Source organism: Puntigrus tetrazona, chromosome 11, assembly GCF_018831695.1.
Source record: "Puntigrus tetrazona isolate hp1 chromosome 11, ASM1883169v1, whole genome shotgun sequence".
In the NCBI taxonomy this organism is placed as follows: domain Eukaryota; kingdom Metazoa; phylum Chordata; class Actinopteri; order Cypriniformes; family Cyprinidae; genus Puntigrus; species Puntigrus tetrazona.
Genome location: NC_056709.1, coordinates 18,572,675 through 18,598,909, shown reverse-complemented (window position 1 = coordinate 18,598,909; position 26,235 = coordinate 18,572,675). Strand labels below are relative to the sequence as shown.

The window sequence follows — 26,235 nt, the reverse complement described above, 5'->3', positions numbered from 1 at the left end:
CACCGGGCATTGGGGAAGACAGCCAAGAAAAAGTCAGCTTGGCTTCCAGGCTCCTGTATCGACTGAAGTCTTTTATATTGCGTTTGGTAAGGAGGAGTAAGAGGGTGAGGGGTCCTTAAGAGAAATGGACAAACAAAAAAGGGGTGGAGAAAATAAAAGGAGTAAAACTGAATAAAAGCTATATTTTCTCTAGAGTTCAATTAAATTAACAGAGAAATGGACTAAGCCCACATTTTTCATTAAAGAAACTCTAAAAAAGACATTTATAGCCGTGTTAAAATTCCTCAAACCCCAGATTTTAGTGATTAAACTTCATGAAGAACATGATATTTAATTGACAGTAAATTAATGTGTTAAATAAATAAAAAGTTACATATAAAGTTTATTGGCACATAAAAGTTATACTGTTTAAACGTTTGGGGTCAGTAAGGGCACTTTAAAGGCATTTCTATTCTACAGTAAACTAAACTATAGCCCTATTCGGACAGGGCTAGTTTCTAGAGTTCGATTCTTACCACCTGACGTCTGCAATTTTCATGTACCATTTCAATCGGGACTAACATCTCCGTGTTTATTACAGAGGTGGGAGGGTCTTTTTTGTATGTCTGGGCGTCACTGAGCTCTGTATGCGTATGCATATAGTCATTAGGATGAATTACAATTAGTATAATCACAAATACCATTCTGAAGGTAAATTGTTAGTAGCAAAACTATGTTAATGTGTGGTTACTTTAGTTTAACTATTCTATTTTTTATTTGTAGTAAACCCATGTCTTTAAAACATTGTGTAATTGAGTGCAGAAATTAACTTGAGTAATGTTACCCGATACTGATACTACAACAGTTTAGAACAGATATTTCTTAACAGTTTAAGTCTCTTTATTTTATTATTGTCATATATATATATATATATATATATATATATATATATATATATATATATAAATTATTATTATTATTTTTTTCATTTCTATATCAAAATATCTCAAACGTATGTGCGGAAAACACAAGGAAATGGTATCGTGAAAAATAATATCACTGGCAATCACAGATATCACATTCGGACGGGATTAGTTTTCTCAGAGGGTCACTGAGTTTGCTGAAAAACAGTAGGTAATTTGCTCTGGAATTACCACAGAGGTTGTGAGAGAAAAACACAAACATGGCAGATTCGGACGGGATTAAAATCACCAAGTACGTCTGTGAAACTAAAATTTCTCTAACAACCCCCTGTAAAACTATTCCTGTCTGAATAGGGCTTATGGCAGTATTGTGGTTTTATTTTTTATTTGTTTTATTATATTAAGGGGTTTCTTGAGCGGCAAACTGCTCAAGAAACATAATGATTTCTGATGGAGTGAAAACTGGAGAAATGTTGCTTAAAATTCTGCTTTGCATGACAGGACTACATTACATGTTAAATATATATTAAAATGGAAAAGATTTATTTTTAGTTGTGGTAATATTCAACAATATTTATGTTTTTTTTTTGTTTTTTAAATATGGCCTTGGTAATTATAAGTGACTTTCAAAATAATAAAAAAATCTCACTGAGCCAAAACCTTTTAATGGTAGCTTCAGATTTTTTTTTTATCTTATAAATCAGACAAACATTTTACCTACCCTCCTGCAGATATAAGAACGGTTGATGTCGGACTCGAATCATGTGCTTAAAGAGAGAGCAGAGGGATCTGACGGAAAAAGCTAATCAAGTCATCAGAGGAAAACTGATTGCAATGAATGGGTACAGCAATCAGGGGTGCTCATGGCAGGTCTGTCAGGAAGCTGTCATAATTCATGCTCAGCTCGACCTTTGCTGTTGGTTTGAATGTACTGTTATGGAAACATGAGCAAGCAGAAAAAATGTCATGTTTTTTTCTCCTAAAATAAACCAGTTGCATAAAACAGACTTTTACAGCCTATGATGAGTCCTCAGTCCCAATGCAGCTAGCAAAGCTAACTAAAAACAAAAATAAAACACTTGGATGAGGTAATGAATGAAAAAGGCTGGGAATTTATTGATCCCAGGACATAAATACAGAATTGAATTAATTGTGAGACTGATGGACATTAACTATTGAAGTGTTGCAAAGTCTATAAGCTTCTTAACCTGAAACATGACACTTAGCTGGGATCTGCTAATGACACAATGCCCTGCACATGCCAAACGAAACAGTGCTACAAATATGTGTGTGTGTTGCTACTAGTCTCCTCACAGCACAGGAGTAGGTCAAACAACAGATGGTCGTTAAGGATTAAACTGAACTATGTAAATGTTGAATCAAGCAGTCAAGCAAAGCCCCAGCAGGGAGCTCATAACGCACTCAGTAGCTCACAAACGTGTCATGATAGAGACTTCCATTGACTTCTATCACTTTATACAGAGTTCATTTTATTTTCTATCGCATAATCCTAAAATGAACTATCGACTTCAGCCCACTGACTTTTCACATCAAAACTGAATTAATTTGATAAATATGCAGTAACAACTGAAACATCACTACAATATCACTAGAATTATAATTACTGAACTATTATTACTGAATTATTTATATATATATATATATATATATATATATATATATATATATATATATATATATATATATATATATATATATATATATATATATATATATATATATATATATATGATAATATGTTAGATATTTATTTCTGTGATGCGACTAAATCTTCAGCAGCCATTAATCCAGTTCAGCTATACTATTTTAACTAGAAACTCTTTATGGAGATTTGTGGGACATCAGTAATAAACAGGTCTTTGAAGATGTTTGAGGATGGAAGCGTTTCGGTTTCCAAAAATAGCTGAACATTTTGCTGTCAGACACAGAGTATGATCTAAACTCTAGATCTATCAAAGCCTGACGTTGAAGCCTCCTTAAGGTTGCAAAAACTCTGACGCACACGCCCAGCTTTGATCAGTGAAGAACAGAAGATGTGATCTCAATCTGACAATTGGAGGTTATTTCAAAAGATAATCATAGTGGTTTTTCACATTTGCAAACATCTAGTCGAGACAAACTGAGCATTAAAAGTATCATTACAAACATGTCATTCACTTTTTCATGGAAATAGCATCATTAGCACTGAATCTTTGTCTCTTGCTGATATTTCATGACTACAAGTGCCTTCCTGGCGCAGACTAGAGAGAATTATGCATGATTTTTGATGACACAATGGACAGAAGACAAAGCCGGAGGTCTCAGCTCTCACTTCACTAGTAACAGGCACTGGAAAATACATTATTACAGCCTATTTCCTTTTTACAAATGGAGCAATATTAATTTATTTCATAAAATCTCCCCAAAGATAGTTTTACCATATGGAATGTCCCTTACTGGATCACAAGTGCTCTATAAAGACTAAGCCCGGCGGATCCTGGCCTCTCCGAATGTGTGTGTGTGTGTGTGTCCTCATGGCAGGCCTATTGTATTTGCGCAGCAAGGCCTGTCAGCTCTACAGTCAACTGTTTGCTGTCATTAATCAAGTCAGACAGTCCACTAATATATGCACTAGATCCCGGCGGCTAACACAGTCACCGCATTACAATGACCTGGACTTACAGGAGAGTCCACAAAATTTAGAGTAAAAATTCCCCCTTTGATTCACGTCTAATTTAAAACTTGAATTGAACCATAAACTGAACCTATTCTGAACGGATGAAACTGAACTAACTATAATAATGTCTGACTGCAGAAGGGTCTTTTGACTTAACTTTGTCTAAGTCAGCATTTTGCCTCATTAGGTACGATTTCTTACCATTTCAAGTGAGCAGCTAAAAATAACTTTAAAGAGCACTCCTTAGGCACTAACTTTGGAAGAATATTCCTATGCAGAATACTAGATAAAATACCTTCAGTATGTTTTCTCTATACACGTTTGGTACCAATGCTTCTTAATTCTTTGTCTCCATTTTAAAGATTATAAGGATTTTTAAGTGTTATGGTGTCAGGGATTTATCTTGAATTATACTGATCCCCAATATGCATGTTTTTTTAACATGATACTGTAAAGTACGCTATTGAAGTGGTAACTTTCAGTGCATGCAAACAACATCAAATATTCTACTTGCTGTGTATATTCATTATTCATAGTAAAGGTGCACAGCTTGCAAGTGTGCTAGCATTTACAATTCAAACAAGGTACTGGGAGGGACTGTTGTCAAGGTGAAGTTGCAGTCTATGGCAACCTAACAGCAAGAGGTAGACAGAGAAATAAAATGACAGAGAGATAAAGAGAGAGAACATAAAAGCAAAGGCAAAAGAGGAAAAAAAGACAAAAGCATGATTTGGTGTCATAATTAAAAGCACATGTAACATATGTGACTTAGAAGAGAACCTTATATTTTGTCCACTAGACATAATTAGATATAATTGTTGAAAATAATTTTAACAAATAGAGACGGTCCAAAATTTGGTAGACCAATAATACAAGGTGCGTAAATTCCAAAAATGCAAAAGGTATATAGACAAAAATGCCCGCACTCATCCAAACAGTCCAAAAAGGCTCATATCATTTACTACTCTGATGTATCTAGATTGCACAAAAAAGTGCAAAGGTCCTTAATTCTCAAAAATTATTTCTCATATGTGCATGTTGTGTGTGTGTAATTTTATATGCTTACAGTCCACAGCCTCACAGCCCATTCACTCATACTGAACCAAATTGCTCCCAGACATCCCAGCCAGCAGACTGTGTAACATATGACTAGATAATCGGCATGACAGAAGTTCTGCTTTACACACGTTTGGCACCGATGTCGCACTTTCACACTTCTAGTCAACGCACAGGAGCCCCCCACCCCCCCCAGTGCACATGCAGACTACACCCAAATCCACCAGCATGGTTACGCCCGTACACACAAGTACAAACACATGGTGCACATGGTAATCGTTCGCTTCAGGGCAGAAAAGCATGATCACCCGGCATCTGCTGTGTCTACCAATCCCCGCACACTCATACAATAACCAGCACTGGAGAAGAGAGCGCAAATGCCATCTGATGGAGAAACAAGAGCTCATCCTTATCCCATGCCTGTCTCACTCCCCATGGAACCATAACTCAGCTTGCTGTGTAAGAGACTGGAAGAAAGACAAAAGCATACAGTGGAAACGGAGGATTAAGTGGCATGGATTTCATAGAAGAGCCAAGAAAATAAAAGTACCTCTCCAAAACAGGAGAGAGGCAGTTGAGAGGTCCACTCAACATGTTTGAGCATGAGCAAGCTCTCTCTTAGCCAAAAGGATTGATCACTGTAAGAAGATGATGGACTTGCTGGAATGCAAAAACAACACAGACACACACACACGTTTAATTGTGGAGAATATTATCTTCTAGAATTGAGAACAAACCAAATCAGAACTTATCAAAATATCAGTACCCTGTTGGCTACTGACTAATTACTGGACAATATTTTGAAATCAGTGCACTACATAATGAGTGAAACTGGGTCCATATTCAGAAAAATACTATTTAAAATAGGAAAAATAAAATCTAAATTTTATGGCATTAATTACTCAACTTTATGTTGTTCCAAACCTGTAAGAGCTTCATTCATCCTCAGAACGTGAATTAAGATATTTTTGTGGTATGGAAGAATAAATTGTTAAATAAATTCACTATTTTTGCACACAAAAGTATTCTTGTAGATTCTTAACGTTATGGTTGAACCGCTGACTATTTTAACAATATCTTTACAACCTTGGGACTTGAGCATGGTAGTTTTGTTGCTGTGAATGTAAAGGTCAGGAAGCTGATAGAATTCATCTTAATTTGTGTTTTGAAGTTGAGCGAAGGACTTACAGTATGACAGAATTGTTATTTTTGGGTGAATTATCCCTTTAAATTGTATTAAAAAAAATAATAATAATAAAAAAAAAAAAGAAATAAAATATTATTATTATTATATATAAAAAAATGAAAAAAAGAAAAAAAGTATAAGGACGGCCCCAAATGTCCCTAAAGGAAAGTTTTGTTATGCTTAGCAAACTTCAAGGGACAAATTCATCCCCAAAGTATAGCCAAGTATAGATATAATTAGCAGCCTAATGAATAAGAGCTGATAATTAGCAGCTTAATGAAGACATAAACTTGTTTTATTTTTAAATAAAGCAAATAACCAAGCATAATCTAAACCATAATCTGACCCTTAAAACATTTCAGAGTTTGAACTGCATTTAAGACTAAAGATCTAGAAGTTCTCCCATTAAAAAAATAATAATAAAAAATAATAAAAAAATATAAATACTTCATTAACTATTTCTGCTAAAAATTTTACTAATGTTCAAATTTAAAAAATAATATTTTAACATTTAAAAGTGTAATGAAAGGTTTTCTCAAAAGCAACAGTTTGTCGACCTTGTTGTGTTTTGATATACTATACCCATTCGTATGTATCCCCGAAGGGAGTCTTTTTCAGATTTAGCTAACTTCTGGGGACAATTATGTCCCCAAAGAATAAGTAACCCACACACAACACACTTATCCAATAAACATAGTCAGGGCTGGACTTTTTAAACATATTATTAGAGAAACAAACAGCTCTCTGTCCTGATTAGACACAGATGCACTGATGGAATAATCGTTGGTTTAATCTGTCTATAAAAAGAATGAAGTGATAAAAAACTACACAGGCTAGCCAGGATGATGTCATCACATCCCTCTCTTTTTCCCATTTCAATCTGTTTTTCTTCTCTCTTTCTTGACTTTCTAAAGTGGATTAGTCTTTCTTCCTAAACAGCTGAGGGTAGCCGTGAATCATTAGGCTCTGCTTCCTCGGAGTATAGGAGACAGGAATGCTTTAATAACGCAGGGCTCTGCGTCACATTTGTAAGGCTGTTTCACAGAAACGCTTCAAAGACTTTAAAGAGAAGTTCATCCAAAAGCTCTACCATCATTTACTCAACCTCATGACACTCCAAAACTGTACGCTGTTATTGTTCCACAGAACACAAAAACAGAACTTTCTGAAATGTAATTTTATCATAGTCAAAAATCATTTAAGCAGGTAATTTAGATTGTAAACTGCTCGTATTGAGGCATAATAATGCACAATGCATAGCTCTGTCTTTATATGCGAGTATGCTTTTCAAAGAAAAGGAATTGTTCCTGTTACAAACGACTGGAAAAACATGTGGATCTCAAATCTTCTGTATCAAATGCAGTTTTTGCAGCTGGATAGATAAAGCATGCAGTTACACCCATTGCTGATCTGAAGCTCACAGTTGGCTTTTCCTTGCATAATTAACCCTTTCCTTGCACAAGTGCTCTTGCTTGGCTTCGCATTCTCAACAGTGACAAAATCGCTGTAATTTTTGGCCCGTCGCGACTTACTGCCTAGTTGTCATCGACAGGATGGTGTCAAATATCACATGACCAGTCAAAACAAATCTGAATGCTTTCAAGTTCAAAATCAGTGACTTTTGCACTTCACCGGAGCTACAAGAATATCACATCAAGAGACGAATAGCTTTTAGCCTTTGAAAAACGCATGACCTTGCAAGCGTTTCGTATTTCTGAGGCATGTGATCGCAAAACTGCCAAATCTAAGAATCACCTTAGGTCACTTAGTGAAGGCTATCTGCATTCTCTTGAGCCCGGGATGCCTTTGAAATGATCCTCACACAAGTTTGTTTACATTACCAATAATCTATCATAAAAATTCATGGAAGGAAGCCATGTCTGGTTTTGATTTTACACTCCCTGTGGCTGTTGTATGTTTGGGTGGAGATGTCAGAGCTCAACAGCTAGAGACTCTAAGCACGAATAAGGGAAGGTGGATTGCTCCGCTTAACTTTTTATTGGCCCATTGTCCTAATGTAAAAATAATTATTCTCGACTTCAAACAAACAGGACCTGTCATGGATGTTAAGAACGGTATGAGACTTTGGCTGAGATTTTACACAATTTATCTACAAAACAGCTGTCAAAAACATGGAGGAATGAAACTGAAGACTGGATCCTCCTCAGATTGTTTGTTCACATCTCGGGGGTGTCGTGTTTGATTTCTGACCACTCTCACCCTCATTCGTCTGCCTTCTAGTGTGGTTGTCACAGCACCAAAGGAGTGTGAATAGTACCATCACCCTGGAAACCGGCGCCTAGAAATGCTTCTCTTTACATGACTCACTGAGAAAAAGACAGCATTTTGAATGAGAGTCACTTCTTAGATTTACATTTAAGTTTCTTCCATTTGTGAAAAATTTCTTACATGTAGCTACCGATGACTAAATACCCTAATTTGACCAAAAAGTTAGAGTGTAATCAGTCTAATAATACAAATGCCTTGATAGACGTAAATCTCTGTGCCAAGTATGTACTTACAGTTTATCGTGCATTAGAACACTGGGTTATCGATATACAGGATTATCACTATTCAGTTCAGATAAAAGGTGCACTTGAATGAGTTGTACGTGCAAATCAGGCTCACACGGAAGTGCCCAGCTCTGTGATCAGAGGAAATTGGAACTGCTTCAGCTCTTCTATTAAGAGCAATTTCCGGCGCTTTCCTTTTAGATGGAATGATATGCAGTGGCAGAAAGGCCATGACTGCTTTCCTGTCGTCCGTGAAATGCTGAGCAATCCATGCACATACGCATACACATGCTAAAATGCATGCATACAAGGACATACATCACTAATATTCACCGTGCTTCTGCAATGTTTCTGTAGAGCAAGGCAAAGGGTGAAATGTAATTTACATACTAATGTGCTTTTCTTTCGTAGGTTGAGATTTATGCTGTAACAGAGAGACATGTTTCTATTTAGATGTACCTGAGCATTCGCCCTTCATTTATGTTCACATAGAGAAACTAAAGCGGCAACTGCAGATGTGTATTACTGGGCAAACTGTCAGTTATTTTGCATTATAACGAAACGGATTCAAAAAAGCTGATTTTAGCCCCAACACTAGTTTGTCAAATTTAAGTGTGTTCTTCCAAGGGAGAATAGGATCCAGTGTACTAAGCAAATACAATGGTGCCCTCTATTGAAAAGAAAAAGTTACAGCAGCCAAAAATTTCAAGGACAACAACCATCTTGTCATGAAAGCATTCTGTCGTAACTTTATATCTCAAATGTTTAGCATTTCATTTCATTTCATTTCATTCATGACTCCGGCTATTAATAAACTACTTGACATCTTTTGACATTCTTTTATAGTATGCAAATGAAAAGTATATAAACTAATATTTGATTTTAATATATACATTAAAGTTATATACTGTGATATGTTAAATCATACTCACTATAAAGCTGTTATGTTAAACAGAGTTTACAATTCAATTTATTTAAATTGTTTTTGCCTGTTCAAAACAAAGGAAAAAATCTTTCAATTCAATCGTACAGTTTTTACTTCAAAAAATATCGCTGCAATTGGCCCTGACCTCACAACCATGATAAAAATCACATTTTCCCGTGGGATTCCAGCAGCAGTGTTGGTCACATGCATCCATTTAAAGCTCATTTACAACAGAGCAGTTTGCACACAGATGCAGTTTTTAAAGAATGGCAGGCACTTAAGAGGTTAAGAAAGAAAAGTGAATGGGGGAATTATTATTTATAATAATTAAAAAATATATATACCATCATATACACCAATATATACCATCATACCATATACATATGATGGTATGATGGTGATGTTATCAATAAGAGAAGAGACGGTTGAGATTGATTGAAGTTGAGATTAGTAAAAGTTTAAATTTGCAACCTCAAGAACAACCCACACTCATCTAGAGGTGGTGTAAAAGTTCTCCATGTAAGTAAGAGACAGATGACAAAGTGAGAGAGATGGAGGAAAGAGGACAAGCTGAATGAAAAGGACGGTTTGAAGTGCTGCAGGGAGCCCAGGGATACCTGCGTTTCCCAATCTGTGTGAGTCTTTGTAGCTGCATGAGTGTCTGTGCTCATGTATATCAACAACATACATAACCCTGCCGCATGTACAATTCAGAATTGAGTTGGAGACAAAAGGATAACGTCCACCCAGTCCCGAGCACATTCATAGAGCCTTTCATTCCTTTGCTCTCTGGTAGGGATACGGATCAGCAGCGCCTGTAGCCATTCATACTCTCCATCTTGAGATGGATCACTATACAGAAAACAGCCTACAAAGAAAAATGACCATGAAGCCAAAAACTGATGGTACATCACAGTACTAATGTCTGAAGAAATCTTAATAGCCCTATTCGGGCACCATGCACATATACTGCCCTAGGCAAGCTGCACCAAGGTTAAATCCACATTCTTTAAATTCTTTCATCAAATGATGCATTAAACTGATCAAAAGTGACAGTAAATAATGTATAATCATAAATGTAACAAAAGTGTACTTCCCTGGTACATACGTGGTAAATTTCTTGTACCGACAGGCAAATGAGTGGTAACTCAAGGCACTTACCTGAAGCGTATGTACATAGTAACATAAGAAACACAGCTGTACTTGACAGTCATGGTAATTAATTTGACAAGTGTGGATAAGAACAGTCACTTACAGGTAGTGCCCATACATGGTAACTAATTAGACAATTGTACTTACTAATGTATATACATGGTAAATATGTAGTACTTAAGGACAAGTGGGTACAAACAGGCACATCCTTAGAGTATCTGTATATGGTAAGTAATAATACACATCACTGTACACACTAATGATATGTATATGGTTAATATGTAGCACCTATGAAAAAGTATGCTATTATGGGGTACCAAACAAGACATACTTTACTTTGTATACTCCTGGTAAAATTGTGGTACAAGCAGATGTGTGTTAACACTAAATTGCTCTCCACAACAGTGCTCGCAAAGTTTGAAGAACTGATCATTTCTTTGTCATTTTTGTTTAAAATGGTTCACTTTATTTTACAGTAATATTTCCATATACTTACTACGTTAGTACTGGTGTAAGTACTTATTAATTAATGTACAGAAGAAGTTATGCTCAAGTTAGGAGGGTGAGAACATGGACCACGGTACTTATTGAGTATTGATGGTAAATATTGATTGATATTGGTATTGATAGATGGTAAATAGTAAGTATACGGAAATTAAGTGAACCATTTTGCATAAATGTTACACAGGAATTAACGACACTTCCTGCACCTATGAGGATGTGCCTGTTTTTATCCACTTCTGTGTAAGCACTACATATTTACCATGTATATACATCAGTAAGTACAGTAAAATATCTAATTAGCTGCCCTGTGACGGTTCTCACTCACACAAATTGGTCATTGGTATTTGTCTGTACAAACAAATTACTATGCATGTACGACTTATATATTCTGTGTTCCGAATTATTATATATTATATATTAAATTTTGGTCATATTTTTGCCACAAAAACATTTTAGCATTCCCAAACCACATCGATCTTAATAACTACTATTGATTTTGTATTTAATCATATATAAGTGATATATAATTGTCCGTGAAGGCTGAAAGTATATAACTCAATAACTCTTTATATTCAGGTGTGCCAAATTATTAGACATGTTCTCTTTTTCCAGATAAAATAAGAAGAAAAAAAAAAGAAAGATTGAACTCAGACATCCACTTGAACCACTGTTTGAAAAATGTATCTTCCAGTTAACTTTAAGGAGCTCATATTAGTCAGTCTCTGCAAGACAGACGTTTTAAGAAAAGGGCTGCCTAAGAGTACAGCTGTGTTTCTTAGTTGTTACCATGTACATACACTTCAGGTAAGTACCTAATGTTATCACTCATTTGTCTGAAAGTACAAGATATTTACCATGTATGTACCAGGGATGTACATGTACTGTAAAATAAAATGCTACCATTTGTTTTATATTGATATTAATAGAAGAGTTAATAAATATGCTTTGTCATTACATGGAGTAATTTACATTTCAAAACAATGCAATCAAAAATGTTTGTTAACATAACAGACGTCTTTCAAGAACATATGTGCATATGTACATATCATATTTTCTCCTTTATACATGGCAGTTAATTTTGATACATGGCAAAATTAGGCATGATCTCTTAAAATGACAACTTAGACAAAAATACTTAAATGTTTTGCTAAATTGAACTATTGAGCTATTAAAAACAATCCAGCCTGAACAGACATTACCTTTATTACATTACCCGCTGATAGTATGCTTGCATGGCATAATTTCTTGGCATTCAGTGTTTAAACCCCCATCCAATTGTGATCCAATAATATATCAAAATAGCACAATTTATTGTTTAATATAAAGGGTTGAGATATCAAGGGGATAGAAAGTTTAAGGAGCTTTAGAAGAGGGTCTTTAGTGTCTGCTGCAGGGCATGAAAGAATGAAAGGCCAAATATGAACTAAATGCCATTTTAATGTAGCATTTGATACGCATACATTCCATGCATTTATTCTATCACTTAACTGGGAGTGGACTCCAGTGGCACTTTTAGGCTCTTGTGCAAGTAAATTAGAGGTGATGAAGACATGATCTCTGTGTTTAGCAGCTGCAGCTGGTCTGGACAGTCCAAACAGACAACTGACCCTGAGCTCAGGGACAAAAAGAGAATGAGGCGTTAGCTCTCTTCTCATACACAGAAACACAGCTCACTGCCAACTACAATCTCTGATCTCTTCCACCAACTGCACTGCTGCGCTCTGTTTGCACACATCGCTAGTCTTTGCAGTAGAATAACTCATTTCATTTCATGCCACACTGATCATACCAATTCACATCTCTTCATCAAAGCAGCCTTCTGTCTACATATCTGTCCATGTATCTACTCATCTATTTATATCTGTCAATATCTGTCAATCCATCTCTCCAATCATCCATCTTTTAACTAATTTATCCATCTATCTATTCATGTATCCGTCAATCCATCCCTCCCTCATCTGTCCACCTATCTATTCATCTAACCATCCATCATCTGTCCACCAATCCATCTATCCGTCCGTCCGTCCGTCTGTGCATCAACCTATCTATCCATCTATCTATCTATGCATCCATCCATATTCATCCTTCCACACAGAAATACACAATAGTAATAAATGAATGAGACATCCATTCAAGAGACCCTAGTTGAAATATGATCACCAGTGGCCACAGGAGACACATTTAAAGCATGTTAGAACCAAGTGTAAACATGACCCCCTCAGCAAGATAAGGATTGTTGTCAGAGCTAGACTGTCGTTTGGCATATTCAAGGTGCACTTAAAAAAATTAAAAGGAATGTTTTGCATAATATAAACGGAAGGGAAGCAAGTTGTTCTCTATTAAAACATGATGTTGAGGAAAGACTGAAATATGCCCTTCAATGATGCATGAATAAGGCTATAGACTGAATAAGTTAAAAGATGAAAATGAGTCACTAAACTCATCAGTACTTTGTGTTTTCATTTGGATGAACTTTCACTAATTGCAAAAAAAATATTCAAAAAGCTTAATAATGAGTAATCACCGTTTTAAAGCTCAATGGCATTTGAATGTACTTGCATAACAAGAAACTGCGTTTCATTTCGTTGCCAAGGATCTGCCGAATGGCATTTGATTTTGAGTCACTTTGCAATTATTTGTGTTTTGAATGACGTAAAAAAAAAATACATCAATACAAGTCTGAACTTTTAAATCACAGACTGCAATTTACCAGCACTGGTATTACATGAGCAGGATAAGCGAAGGTGATGCTTTGTATGATAGGACAAAATTGTTCAAAAAACATTGTTATCTTAACAAAAGTCCACTTGATGACATAACTATAATAAAGCATGCCGATTTGTCAGAAAAAAAGAGTGAATTGATGGCAATGTGACACCAGTAACAGGCCCCATCCTGTCATCACATGTTCTCTTTCTTTTGCACACATTATAATGGGGTTGTGAAAACCAAGCTCACTATGGTAAAGATGGAGTACCCAAAAACTGGCACACATATACACTCCTCTGTAATCATTAGCTCTACAGCTTCAGAGACAAAGGGATAAAAACATTCTCCAATTACACCCACTCCAGCCCTATTGAGCATCTGCTAGGTGTAAAATATGAAGGTGCGATAAAAACCAAACCCTAGAGATGTTCTTTTCTTGCTGTGACACAAATGCATTCTTACAAAAGGAACCTCTTGATACGAAACCGCTCATGGCAGAGAATCTGTCCATAAAAAAGCACTATCACTGATGTTGAGAAATGGCCTCTTGCGTCAATCACGTCTAGCCAAAGTCTAATTTTAATAGGCCACTGTGCAACAATAAAGCAGCAGGTACTAGCAATAAACGGTATGAATGCTATGGTCAAAATGAATAGATATGTTTGGTGCATTAAGTAGGCTATAAGACATTAAAGAATGTTAGAAACTATTTAAGGTTTTTCTTTTTTTTTTCTAAAATGTGATCTGGATGGGTTTTACAATCTTAGGTCAATCGTGAAGTTTAAAGAAATATAAAAGAAAGATCCAGTGCTGTTCAAAATTTTGTGGTCAGTAAAATTTTTCAATGTCCTTGAAAGAATAATGCTATGCTTACCAGGTATGCATTTATTTGATAAAAAACACAGTAAAATAGTACCACTGTGAAATAAATAAATAAATATGAAAGGACGAAAGAACTAATTTTGTAATGTAATTTATTACTGTGATGGCAAAGTCAAATTTTGAGCAGCCGTTAGTCCTGAATTAAATTTATTTTATTATTTTTCCAAACCCATTTAAAATAGTTAAGCTTTCAGTTAGAGATTAACCTGAATGCATCTTTGCTTCTGATACCTGCTGTTTCTTTCACCAGCGCCGAGCTGTGATTTGTATCCAGTGGGCCTCAGTCTGCATGTATGTGTCCCACCCCACCGTTTCCGTGACCACAATGGCAAATAAACAACCCTATCATTAAACCCAATCAAAGACAACCCCCCACACACCACCCACCCCTCCAAAGTAAAATCTGGGTCTGAATCTCAATGGTCAGCCTGTGAATCATCTGCATGGCTATAGTGTATCCCATCTATTTATCGGGCTCCAAAATATCAATCTTTGGTCAAAATAACCTCAGATGGCCACATAAGCAACAACAACCCAGCTCATTTACTTGATTGGTGCACTAAGCGTTAGCAGGCAACATAAACTCCTCTGAAGTGGGTGTAGTGATTTCATTCCATTAGAGTTCAATGTGTTTTAGCAGCTCTGTAGGTCCATACTAATCTAGAAAAAGCCCAGTGGTTATGCTTTCTTGCCCTCTTTGTATATGTCTGAGGAGCAGGGTTTCCCTCTCTTTTTCTCCTCCTCCTGACTGGCTGAAAAGAAGACTCCACTTTAAAGGCCCATTCAAAGTGCCAGACTGCCCTGACGGATTGGTTTGGCTGGGCTGCTTGTTAACACACTGAAAGACACTGTTATGCAGATTGGAGAAGGTTACTTAGAGGACAGAGTCCAGCAACATTCCCTGCAGTTACAATTGTTTTTTTTTATGCTGCAGAAATAATTTTTAATCAATTCTGTTTTGCATATTTAAATGTGATTTAAGTAAGACCATTTTAGAAAATGCTAACACTACAATGTGTCAAAAATAGTGGACCATCTACCCAGTAAATTGTCTTGTATACAGCAAAAAATGAGTATTAGCATCCAAACACCATTAAGTGTGTGTGTCGTGCTGTGCGTCACAGAAGTCACAGTGAAGGACTAACCAGTAATCAGTTTTGCTGGCACTCGAACAAAAACAGTTCCACACATTGGAAATACCAGAGGACTGTTGATTTAAAAGAAATCACGATGAACAGACTTTTAAATGCTTTGTATTTCAGTCACTTGCATGCACTGAAAAAAAAAGTTTAGCTGCAGACTGACCATCCTCATATTTTACCATTTGCAAAAAATAAAACCAGAAATAAACCAAAAATAAATACAGAATAAATAGTGGTATAATATAAGACTATTCTGTATACTGAGTAGTTGGTGTAAGAACAAAAACCATTGACAACTACAACAGGTCTTTGATCATCATGAATGAGCATCTACAACTTACAGCTACATGCCAACCTGAGTAAATGGGTCATATAAGCTGGCTGATCAGATAGCAAATACTCAAAGCACTGATGATAATAGGGGAAGTAATGAGACTCATTACCCCAAAGAAATCAATCAAGCCAATGGCTCTCATAAATTATTCAACTCATCGTGTTACACACGCTACCATCCTGGTTTGTTCTTTCTACATAGCTTGCTCAAGGCAACCTAATGGACTGCAGTTCAGACAAATAAAAACAGCATTGAGGTACTTTCAGGGAAAAAAAGTTTAAGTACAGGTTTCACATAAACAGACTTCTCACTATAGGGATAATTATTGCCATTTATTCTAGCTCAAAACTGTCTGAATTCCTAATTAAATCCTTAAATAGACATACCTGAGGATGCCCCTTTTGATTTTATACAATGGTGGAGAAGAATGGAACATAGACTCCAGCTCCAGCAGATATTCCAACTGTCGCATTAATATTAAAAGATTTATAAATATTTATGGGAATTTTAGGCGTTGATATTAAACGTGTAGGAATGTGAGCTGATGCATGGCCTTTTCATTTTTACCAATTCATAAGACCCCTGCTCTACCCCACTGCTTTTAAGCAAAGTCTCCATATTGCAAGTTAGTTCATTTTGAAGACCATCTTTGTGATGTCATAGGACAGCTATTTTTAGGTAGCTATACAAGTTATACAAGGTTCTGCTAGAACACAAAAAGACCAAAATCCCGTCATTCCTACAGCCACCACCCATCATTACCCATCAAAGTGTATCTATATATTTTCCTCTCATATTCAGCTGATGCACAATGAACTTTTGAACTGACAATGTGCATGACTTAAATGCATGTTCACAATTTTTCAAGCATGGACACCTACTTGCTCTTTCCACGGTCAGTTTTATTTAAACTCTTTATTTCTCTCTCTTACACACACAGCCATCCAGATAGCAATCTGCATTCAAATTTATCCTTTCACATTCTTCATAAAAAATCTTTAGTAGCTACTGTTGTGTAAGAGACCCCATACTGTTCTATAGGTCTCCCACTTGCTTCCAACTCACACACAAAGACAGATATAAAGTACTATGTTACAAATGGCTTTAAGTTTGTCTAGAAGACCATTTAGTTTTATTGTAGGGCTGCAATTAAGGGCACATTCCAGAGCTGACTGTTGCCCCGTAATAGTTTACAGCAATGGAGAGCAGGCAGATGAGGAGTTCCTCTCACCCTCCATCCCAACAACTCAACTTTCTGTTGATACTCTTAAAACTCCAATGGCGTTTTTATAATGCAAACATGAGTGCGAAAAATGATGCTAGAATTTCCATTATTGGGTGAACTATCCATTGATTTTAATACGAATCTGTTATTAGATGGCGTGAAACAGGACGCATTTTTCTAATTTTCATATTCTTGCTATTTAATTTCAGCAAATTCTAACTAATTACATTCTCCGCTTCACAGAGCGGTCTAGCAGAGCAGTTCACCTCACTTCTGGGCCAGAAACGAAATGTTGGCTTTTGGTTTCACCCAAGCAAAAATGAAGCCTGAATGTCCTGGAAAGCATGAATAGCTTGCTTAGTGTACGCTGTTATCTTTGCACATACAGGTCCTGCAAATTGCCAGCTGGCTCAGACACGCACTGTCAGCCCTATTCAGGTTCTATTCAATCCTCCTATAGTGACTCTATCTAAAGGCATAGAAGCTCTAAATTTCCACTGAACATTCCAAGAGCTTGGAAATGCTGATGCCATTCAGTACTGACCACATACCGCACCAAAATACCAACCCTAACGTTTGAAAGCATGGTGATGATTCTCTTGCACCAAAAGCCGACTGGATTTTGGTACAGGAGTCGCCAAGTGACACATTATTCTCCTTCGAATGACTGAACATGTAATAAAATAAGAAAAAACATGCTTAGGTCTAGCAAGTTGGGGGTCTCACCTCCACTTATGCAGAACGAAGCCAGGACACTGCTCTCCACATGCAGTACAAGGTTGTCCTCTTTCCAAATCATCAAGCACAGTGGGCTGCAGAGGTTGAATAGAGAGCCAAGAGTTATTTTTCAAGTTATGTAGTGCTTGAAAATGTAAATATAAATATAAAAGCATGTATACGACATAAAGGAATATATAACATATATATATATATAACATCCAAATAAGGAATGCATAATCATTTAAACCTAAATTTGAACTCCAAAACTTCTCCAAATCATTTAAAAAATAATACAAATAAATAATAATAATATTTTCAAAATGTACATTGCATAATAAGGGTTTAAAAACAGCCCTGATATTGTCTTGATAACATTTACATGACAGGTGTAAACAGTCACATGACAAGAGCTGTTTATTTTCAATTCATCCCTGTGAAAGATGGTGTATAGGTCAAAATTTCATTAAAAGAAGCACGCTATTATGAGCAATAATACAGATAAAGCTACCTCATTTGATACACATAATATTTGCAGGGTTTTTACTGACTGCACTCATTTAAACCATAATCAGAATACATGTAATATGTCAGTTTTTCATTACAAGTTACATTTTTAAAAAAGTTTGTAACTGCCTCACATAAACTATTACATTGTTAATTTACTCTTTCAAACTTCTTTACAAATTTATCACAGATGTGCTCATCCCATAAAAAAAAAAAAAAACATGTCGCACTTAAGAAAAATGAATTAATCTAACAATGAAATGCTAAACAAAAAGCGTCCAATGTGTTGCAACATCAAACGCCAACCTAATAACAGCGTTTTCGGGCTGAGGTGTCGAGTCTGTGTGATGCTCTAGCACTCGAGTTTATGTTGTTTATAAGTTCACACATCACAGAGCAGCTCCAGCGGTCCGCGCGTTTCAGCGCATCTAGCCTTTTCAATTCCCTCACAACAAAGAGACGCGTACCTGAACGTCTTACTGATGCGCCGCGCGAAAAAAAAATACAAGTCGTTAAAATGTAAACACCCCACGTACCGCTTTACTCACCGACCGGCTGGAGTTTCTCTTCTTAAGGCTTCGAGCAAACATGACAGCGCGAGGAATTGAATCTCGAAGCGGAGCGAAACGGGTCACGGAGTCAGTTTGAGAGAGAGAGCATTGGTAGAAGCGTTCATCTCCGCTCTCTCTCTCAGCGCGTCCCGTGCGAGCTTGTGAACGAATTTACTGCATTTCCGGACACGCCAGCGGTTTTTTTTTTTGAGCTACCCCAGTAAATGTCAGGTACATTCCCGTGTAAATGTGCGAGACCTTTCTTTTAATTGCATTTATATAAACCGCACGTTCAGGCTGTGTAATAGTTTCAAAGGAAAGTTTTGAGTTTCTATGCAAAAAAAAAAAAAAAAAAAAAAAAAAAAAAATCAATATGCATGTGAATTGAATAAGCGTTTCAATTACAATGCTGAGAGTATAGGAAGGTTGAATTCCGTTATTTTGAATATGTTTGTAACCTAATAAATGCATGCTTAACCCTAAAATGTTATAGCATAGAGCTATAAAATGTGGTTTTATTCCCAATGAATGCATGCAATGATAAAAAGCATAACATAAAAGCACCGACATGATTTCTGCTATTCAGTGAGATGCACTTAGAGGAAAAGGAGTATGATAAGGACCCTCACAGAGACATTTCCTTTATTGCTGTGTGAGGTCTTGGTTTTCAGTATTGCAGGGCTCAAAGAGCAAACTAAGTATTTCTGTGTAGGAGTATGTGTACTGAATGCCTAACCGAAATAGCCTTAAATACCTCAGTCCAATTCACTAGGAAGATTTGTTCTTTTAATGTAGTCAACCTTTAACCTATGTAAATAATGAACGTTTGTGAAACAATACGGAGTTTTGAGTCCTTGAATCCTCTCTGGCAAATCTTAATGCAGTCTGCGTGACTAGACGTTCTGAAGAAAGTAAGATAACTTGTACCATATTAACTATTTCTCAACAATTTTCAACAACCAGCAATGAGTTTAATCAAAGTAGTCTTTGTCAAAGATGCTCACCGTTGAAGAGGTGACACTGAATCCAGTAAGGTTTCCGCCAAATGACTCCTGTGGGTGTTTAGTGGAAGTTGTGTAATAAACCTGTGCGTTGTCCTGGTGACCGTAAACATTACCTGTCTTGACAGATTTCTGTGTGATTCACCTGTAAAACATAATCTTCCGTGGTCTTAAATAAACTAACATGGCCATTGTGTTTCACTGAGCCTAAAAGAACCTAAATAACCGACGAGGATGGGTGAATCTCATAAAACGCCACTTTTTTATATAATATATATTTTATTAAAATACATTCATTTTGCTTAAGGAAAGCACATCTTAGGGTGACTGCATTAGTCTGGCTGCATTAGTTTAATCAAAGAGACATGTTAACATTTATTTAACATTTATTTGTGAGGCATACACATTATATTAATTTTGACATTAAAGAACATTACAGGCTTTATCAAGATAAATTAAATCGTTCTTATACATATTCTTTTACACATAACTCATATCACAACTTGCACCGAGCAGCTCAACTGAAATATAATATGTTACAAAAACATAAATATTACGTGAAAATGTTGTTTGATTAAAAGAATTCATGTAATAATGTAAATGGGGAAAAATTACTGACATTATTATTGAAACAATTATTGAATATGTATTTACAACCATTAACAGAATAAATACTAAGTACTATACCACGTGTTCTCTCTATATTCTGTAAAGGAATGAAGAAGACAATAATAATAACATTTTAAAAAAGATGGAATGAAACTATTTAAATTTGTACAAATTATATTAGTGTGTATAAAATGTTTTAAAATATTTTTGAAGTGTCTGTATAACTTTATTCACATGCATAATTAACCGGTATATGATTTGAGATGTACATTCATTTACATTAATGGCTTTATGTATTCGGCATTACTCAAAATGACACATTAGTTTTCTGCCATATTGACTAAAATATTGCTCTATTATCTAGATAATCGATATGTTGTTTTCAAAAATGATCAATGTGTACATGTTACAAGACTACACAAAAAATTATTTAATTATATAATTAAATAAAAAAGCTTCTATATAATATATATATGTAAACAATAAAAAAACAGCAACATCTAACAAAGACCGATTTCAGAATATCTTGTAGTACTTCAAAGTTATAAAATGTGTTTAAGTGCTACAATATTGGCTTTGTCTTTTGACCCATCTTTTCAGCATGTTTGCATTTTGCTATTGCAGTGGTCTATGAAATGAATACAACAAAATAAAAATATTTCAATATTCCAATTCCATCAATTATTGTGCCAATAGATTTTAAATGTACCAATGAATTATCACCCCATCAACAAATACACAATAATAAAATATACACATATTATGGCAGTGCGGTTATTCAATGAGTAATAATTATTCAATGAGTTATGAAACAGATAAAAGCTTACAACAGACACGGCTGAGGTAGAATTTAAAAAATGATACAAATATCACATCACACTGCACTTCAACCGGCGAACTTAAGATCATTTTGATGCACGTCACCTCTTCCAGACTGCTTCTGGCTACACATTTGTTCTTAAAGATACATACAAGTACCTGAACTGTACATATTAGTATCTTTTGAAAGATACCATCCAGTGACAGTTTTGAACTCAAATTCGTAAACCTTCACCTACCTCCAACTGTGCAATCTACAAATTCCTCTCTCTTACTAAGCAGACTTTTCTTTATTCTTCTCAGATATTTATCAGGGCCCATATTCACAAAACATCTTATAGCTAAAAGTAGCTCATAACATGTACATTTAGAAGAAAATCATAAAAATAATGGGCGTGTAAGTCCTAAATTTGGGACTCCTAAATGTTTGCTCTAAGGGAATTTTACAAGAAATTTTAGCGTTTTAGCTCCTAAATCTGTGAAACGTTAGAAGTAGTGAAGAGAACTCCTAAGCCAGTAAGACCTTTTCCTAAAATGGTTACTGCTGGCAATCCACCTCAGAAAAGAAACACTGGACAAAAATCAGCTTTTAAAAAGGTATTTGGTTTTATCCCAACACCAAATTTTCCTTTGACTATATGTTTTCATTAACCAGTTGGGCAAAAAGTAACAACTTTTAGTGCATTCAGTTTGTTTTCCTTTTACGTTTGCATGTTATTTAAAGGAAAACTCAGTTTTTTTTGGAAATGGGCTCATTCTCCAACTTCCCAAGAGTTAATAAGTTGAGTTTGACTGTTTTTCAATCCATTCAGCCGATCTCCGGGTCTGGATACAACACTTTTAGCATAACTTAGCGTAGATCGTAGAATCCAATTAGACCAATAGCATCGCGTTTGAAAATGACCAAAAAGTTTCTATATTTTTCCTATTTAAACCTTGACTCTTCTGTAGTCATATCGTGTACAAAGACAGGCAGAAAATTAAAAGTTGCAATTTTCTAGGCTGATATGACTAGGAATTATACTCCCATTCCGGGGTAATAATCAAGACCATTTGCTGCTGTACCACGGCCGCAGCAGGCGCATTGATCGGCTGAATAGATTCCAAAATGCTAAAACTCAATTTACTAACTTAAGGGCGTTTGAGAGTTTTTCCAAAAAAGTGGAGTGTTCCTTTATTCTGTTCAGTGCTTTGAAACAATCTGTATTGTTAAAAGCGCTATATAAATACAAGTGATTGATTTAAAGGCTGTTTATACTACGAGGGCCGCTGAATGCTTGAATCTGATTGGCTGACGAACGTTCTAAGGCTTGCAATTATTTTCAGGAAACGGCACAGAAAATGTAGTTCCAGGCAGCTCTTTGACCGGTTTTAATACCTATATACCTGTTATTTACAAAAGTCTTACAAACAGCAAAATTAGCAAAACCCACAATGACACTGGCCAAAGAAATACGTATAATAATAATAATCATTAATATGATAAATACAACCGCTCATTTCCATGTTCTGCCACAAAATGTACGTCTACGCACATACTCTATCTCTTCCGCTCTCTCTCTCTTAGAGACACACACACAAACATGCTAATGTTGTTAGCGCTACGTTACTCTGACGACTTTTTCCTTAACAAAAACAATTTGACTTCTCACAAGCGAGTGAAGGAAGTGAATATAAAGTCTTGCGATCTCTCTCTCTCTCTCACACACACACACACACACACACACGCACACACAACTTAGCTATTAACTGCATTAGTCTACTATCAACCGCTCAAGCCTCCTTTACTAGATCTAAATTAACAATTAAGAATGGAGGCTTGGGATGAGATGCAAAATAATCCTACTCACAATAGCGTTTTAAGTACGGAAACTGGACAACAACCCTGATGTATATAATCTGATCGATGTATTGATGTGTGGCTTCACGTTGTGGCCCCATCACGACCTTGGATATGCATTATATTTCTGATAATTCAACTGCCCGTCAATTCCTTACTTATATACATATTCACTAATTGTTTACTAGAAACATACAAGTGGAAATTAACACATTTATTTTTAAATGTTCATTTGAATATGGCAACATAATGTCTGAGCAGCTTTGTGAATAGGTTTTAAGAGAAAACTCAACTTTTACTGCTATATAGGAAAACTCGTAGTGCTAAGATAAAATGCTTTGTGAATACGGGCCTTGAGCTGTACTCTCCCACTAAGATGTTTCCTGTTTTGTCACTTCTCATCTCTATAGCCTACTTTAGGCTAAATACTTTTACTTTTTTTTTTGCACTTCCTTCTACAAGAAAAATACTAAACTTACCAGACTCCCATCTTTGTTTACAAAATTCTATAAAGAAGACACTGAATCACTGAAATTTTCACAACAAAAATATCATTCAATAAATAATTAGGAAAACCATACACTACTGTTCAAAAGCTTCCTTTTTTAACCATTTCAACCACTTAACTGATTAAAAGTAGCGCTGTCCAAGAATGAATCGTATTCAGCAAAGTTTTTGTTGACGTGATATATGTGTGTGCACAGTGTTTATTTATTGTGTATATATAAATACACACACATACATGTATATCTAAGAAAAAAATTATATGTATATACATATGCATGTAAATATTTTCTAAATGTATACATGCATGTGTGTATATTTATACAATAATGAATATACACAGTATGCACACATATATTATGTGAACAAATTGTGATTAATCCTTTGACAACGCTAATCAAGTGTGACAGTAAGGACAAGATTTATATTTTTAAAAATGTAACATGGCTTACAAAATATTAAGGTTTCAACATTCATAATGAAAAATGTCTTTTGAGTAATCAGCATATAATAATCATTTCTGCCTGGACAAATGATCTTGACATTTTTCAAAAAATAAAACTAAAAACAATTATTTTGCATTTCAATAATAGTTCACAATATCTATGTTTTACTGCATTTTAAAATGAAATAAATCGGTAAGTATATATATAAAAAAAAAGATTTTAAAATCGTGCTGACCCCAGACTTTTGAACTGTCACATAAATGTTTCTTTCATATTCATTTGCATGGGCTAGTTTGAAGCCAAACTTATAGTGTTCTTAGGTGAAACTGCAATTGGCCAAAAACCCTGTTCAAAACTAAAATGTTTGTGCTCCTTAGTGTTTTGCACATAATAGCACCACTGAATAGCGAGAACTCCACTTCCTTGGAGACGCTCCACTGCCCGACGATCCTAAACGCAAATACTGTGTGTTCTGGATAGTCACAATGCAATCGAATTGCTAAAACTGACAGATAAATAAATATACAGCAGTCGTGTGTTATTACTGTATGTCTTCAAATATGATGAAAATTCTAACTCTTCAGATTACTAAAATTCTGTTGGTATGAATATTTCCCAAATGCCATTCTTTAAGGAATAAATAAAAAAATAATATATGACAAAACAGACAACCTTATACATTTTAATACTTTTGACAGTATTACGTTTACTATATGTTTAATTAAATATAGTAAAAGTAACACTGTATTAAAAGAAAAGAAAAAAGAAAAAAAAAAACGCCATACCAACAATAAGCTTTAAATATTAGTGTATAAATACATACAGTAAAATAAATGTAATAAAATACCTATACTGGTATTCCAACACTCATTATGGCTCATAAGTGAACTGTATGGCACTTGAGAGGTCATACACACAGAATTTAGATTTCCCTTTAAAAGTCTGACCATAGAAATAGGTATTTAGAAACAGGTCATACACATTTCAGCTCGTTCGTCTGACCAGACCAATACACCTGCATCATAAAACTTCAACAAGAAGTCCAGGGCTGGAGGAGGGAGTGCATTTTCCACAATAACCACCACATATCCCAGAAACTCTACTGCCATCCTGTGGATACAAGAACAAGTACATGTGAAGTTTGCTTTATCGTTTTATACAGGTTAAAAAAAAGTAAACCTCAAGGGAACGGCATGTGCATGAAAAAACACCTCAACCGACTTCAACTAAAGAGAAAAATCTCTCTCCGCACGTCCTCCAGAGCTTCTGACTTAAAGCAGTGGATCATTTTGAATAATGTACTGCAAGTGCTTGAAACCAATTTTAAGCCAAAAATAGACAATATGCTTAATTTACTATTTATTAGGAGTTGCAGTTTCCATGAACAACACATTTTACTCTAATCAGTAGGCTTTCTAGTGTGCATTAGCATTTTCTTAAAAGTTCTTGAAAATTCAGTGTTTTCATTCATCAAAAAACTGTAAAAGGGAATTACAGCATCCTAATGGGCAGATTAGAAACTGTGTAAATTTGGGTTTAAAATGTACCGTAAATGCAAAGAACTGTATAAATGCATGATTGTGTTCTTAAATTCAGTACATGATTGTGGAATTACCTGAGACTTGTGTATGTCAGCTTTGGCGTAGTTCCCTTGGGAAATCCACCTCATGCTTTCTGTCACCTTAAATCCTGTTCCTGAGAGGTTGATCCTGAACCGGCCCTGAAAAAAACAGAGCGCATTGTTTGAGCAGTCACAGCATTTTACCTCCCAGCGACAGGTGGCAGTAGTACGAATTATAACCTCACGCTATCCCTGCTCTAAAATCAGGATGAGTGAACTAATGAAGGAAAATGTCTGTTATTCGTATATTTATTTATATTAGAAATATGGTAATATCTGAAAAGCACTGTGGTGTGCTACCTACCTGTGGGCAGTGGGCTGCACTATAGCAATCTCCTGCTGTGGCAAAAGGAACCCTGCGCCCTTCGTGGATGAAGGCATATTTCCAGTCTGTAGCTATGCAATGAATAAAT

General features: G+C 35.5%; 2 protein-coding genes across 3 annotated transcripts in view; both read right to left on the bottom strand.

The window, feature by feature from the left end:
* The window catches only part of prickle2b (prickle homolog 2b), a 69,142-nt gene extending 50,106 nt beyond the window's left edge, over positions 1–19,036 (bottom strand). The window contains exons 1-2 of one of the 2 annotated variants that reach the window (XM_043252651.1): positions 18,968–19,036; positions 17,934–18,019 (exon numbers count right to left, since the gene is read on the bottom strand). In XM_043252651.1, the coding sequence (XP_043108586.1) occupies positions 17,934–18,019; positions 18,968–19,021 (140 nt within the window). In that variant the 5' untranslated portion in view covers positions 19,022–19,036. The remainder of the gene's footprint in view (positions 1–17,933; positions 18,020–18,967) is intronic. The other variant, XM_043252652.1, reaches the window with a different exon arrangement.
* Positions 19,037–20,329: 1,293 nt separating this feature from the next.
* The window catches only part of adamts9 (ADAM metallopeptidase with thrombospondin type 1 motif, 9), a 42,602-nt gene continuing 36,696 nt past the window's right edge, over positions 20,330–26,235 (bottom strand). Inside the window, exons 37-39 of the mRNA XM_043252628.1 lie at positions 26,127–26,218; positions 25,817–25,921; positions 20,330–25,311 (exon numbers count right to left, since the gene is read on the bottom strand). Coding sequence (XP_043108563.1) covers positions 25,222–25,311; positions 25,817–25,921; positions 26,127–26,218 — 287 coding nt within the window. The 3' untranslated portion in view covers positions 20,330–25,221. The remainder of the gene's footprint in view (positions 25,312–25,816; positions 25,922–26,126; positions 26,219–26,235) is intronic.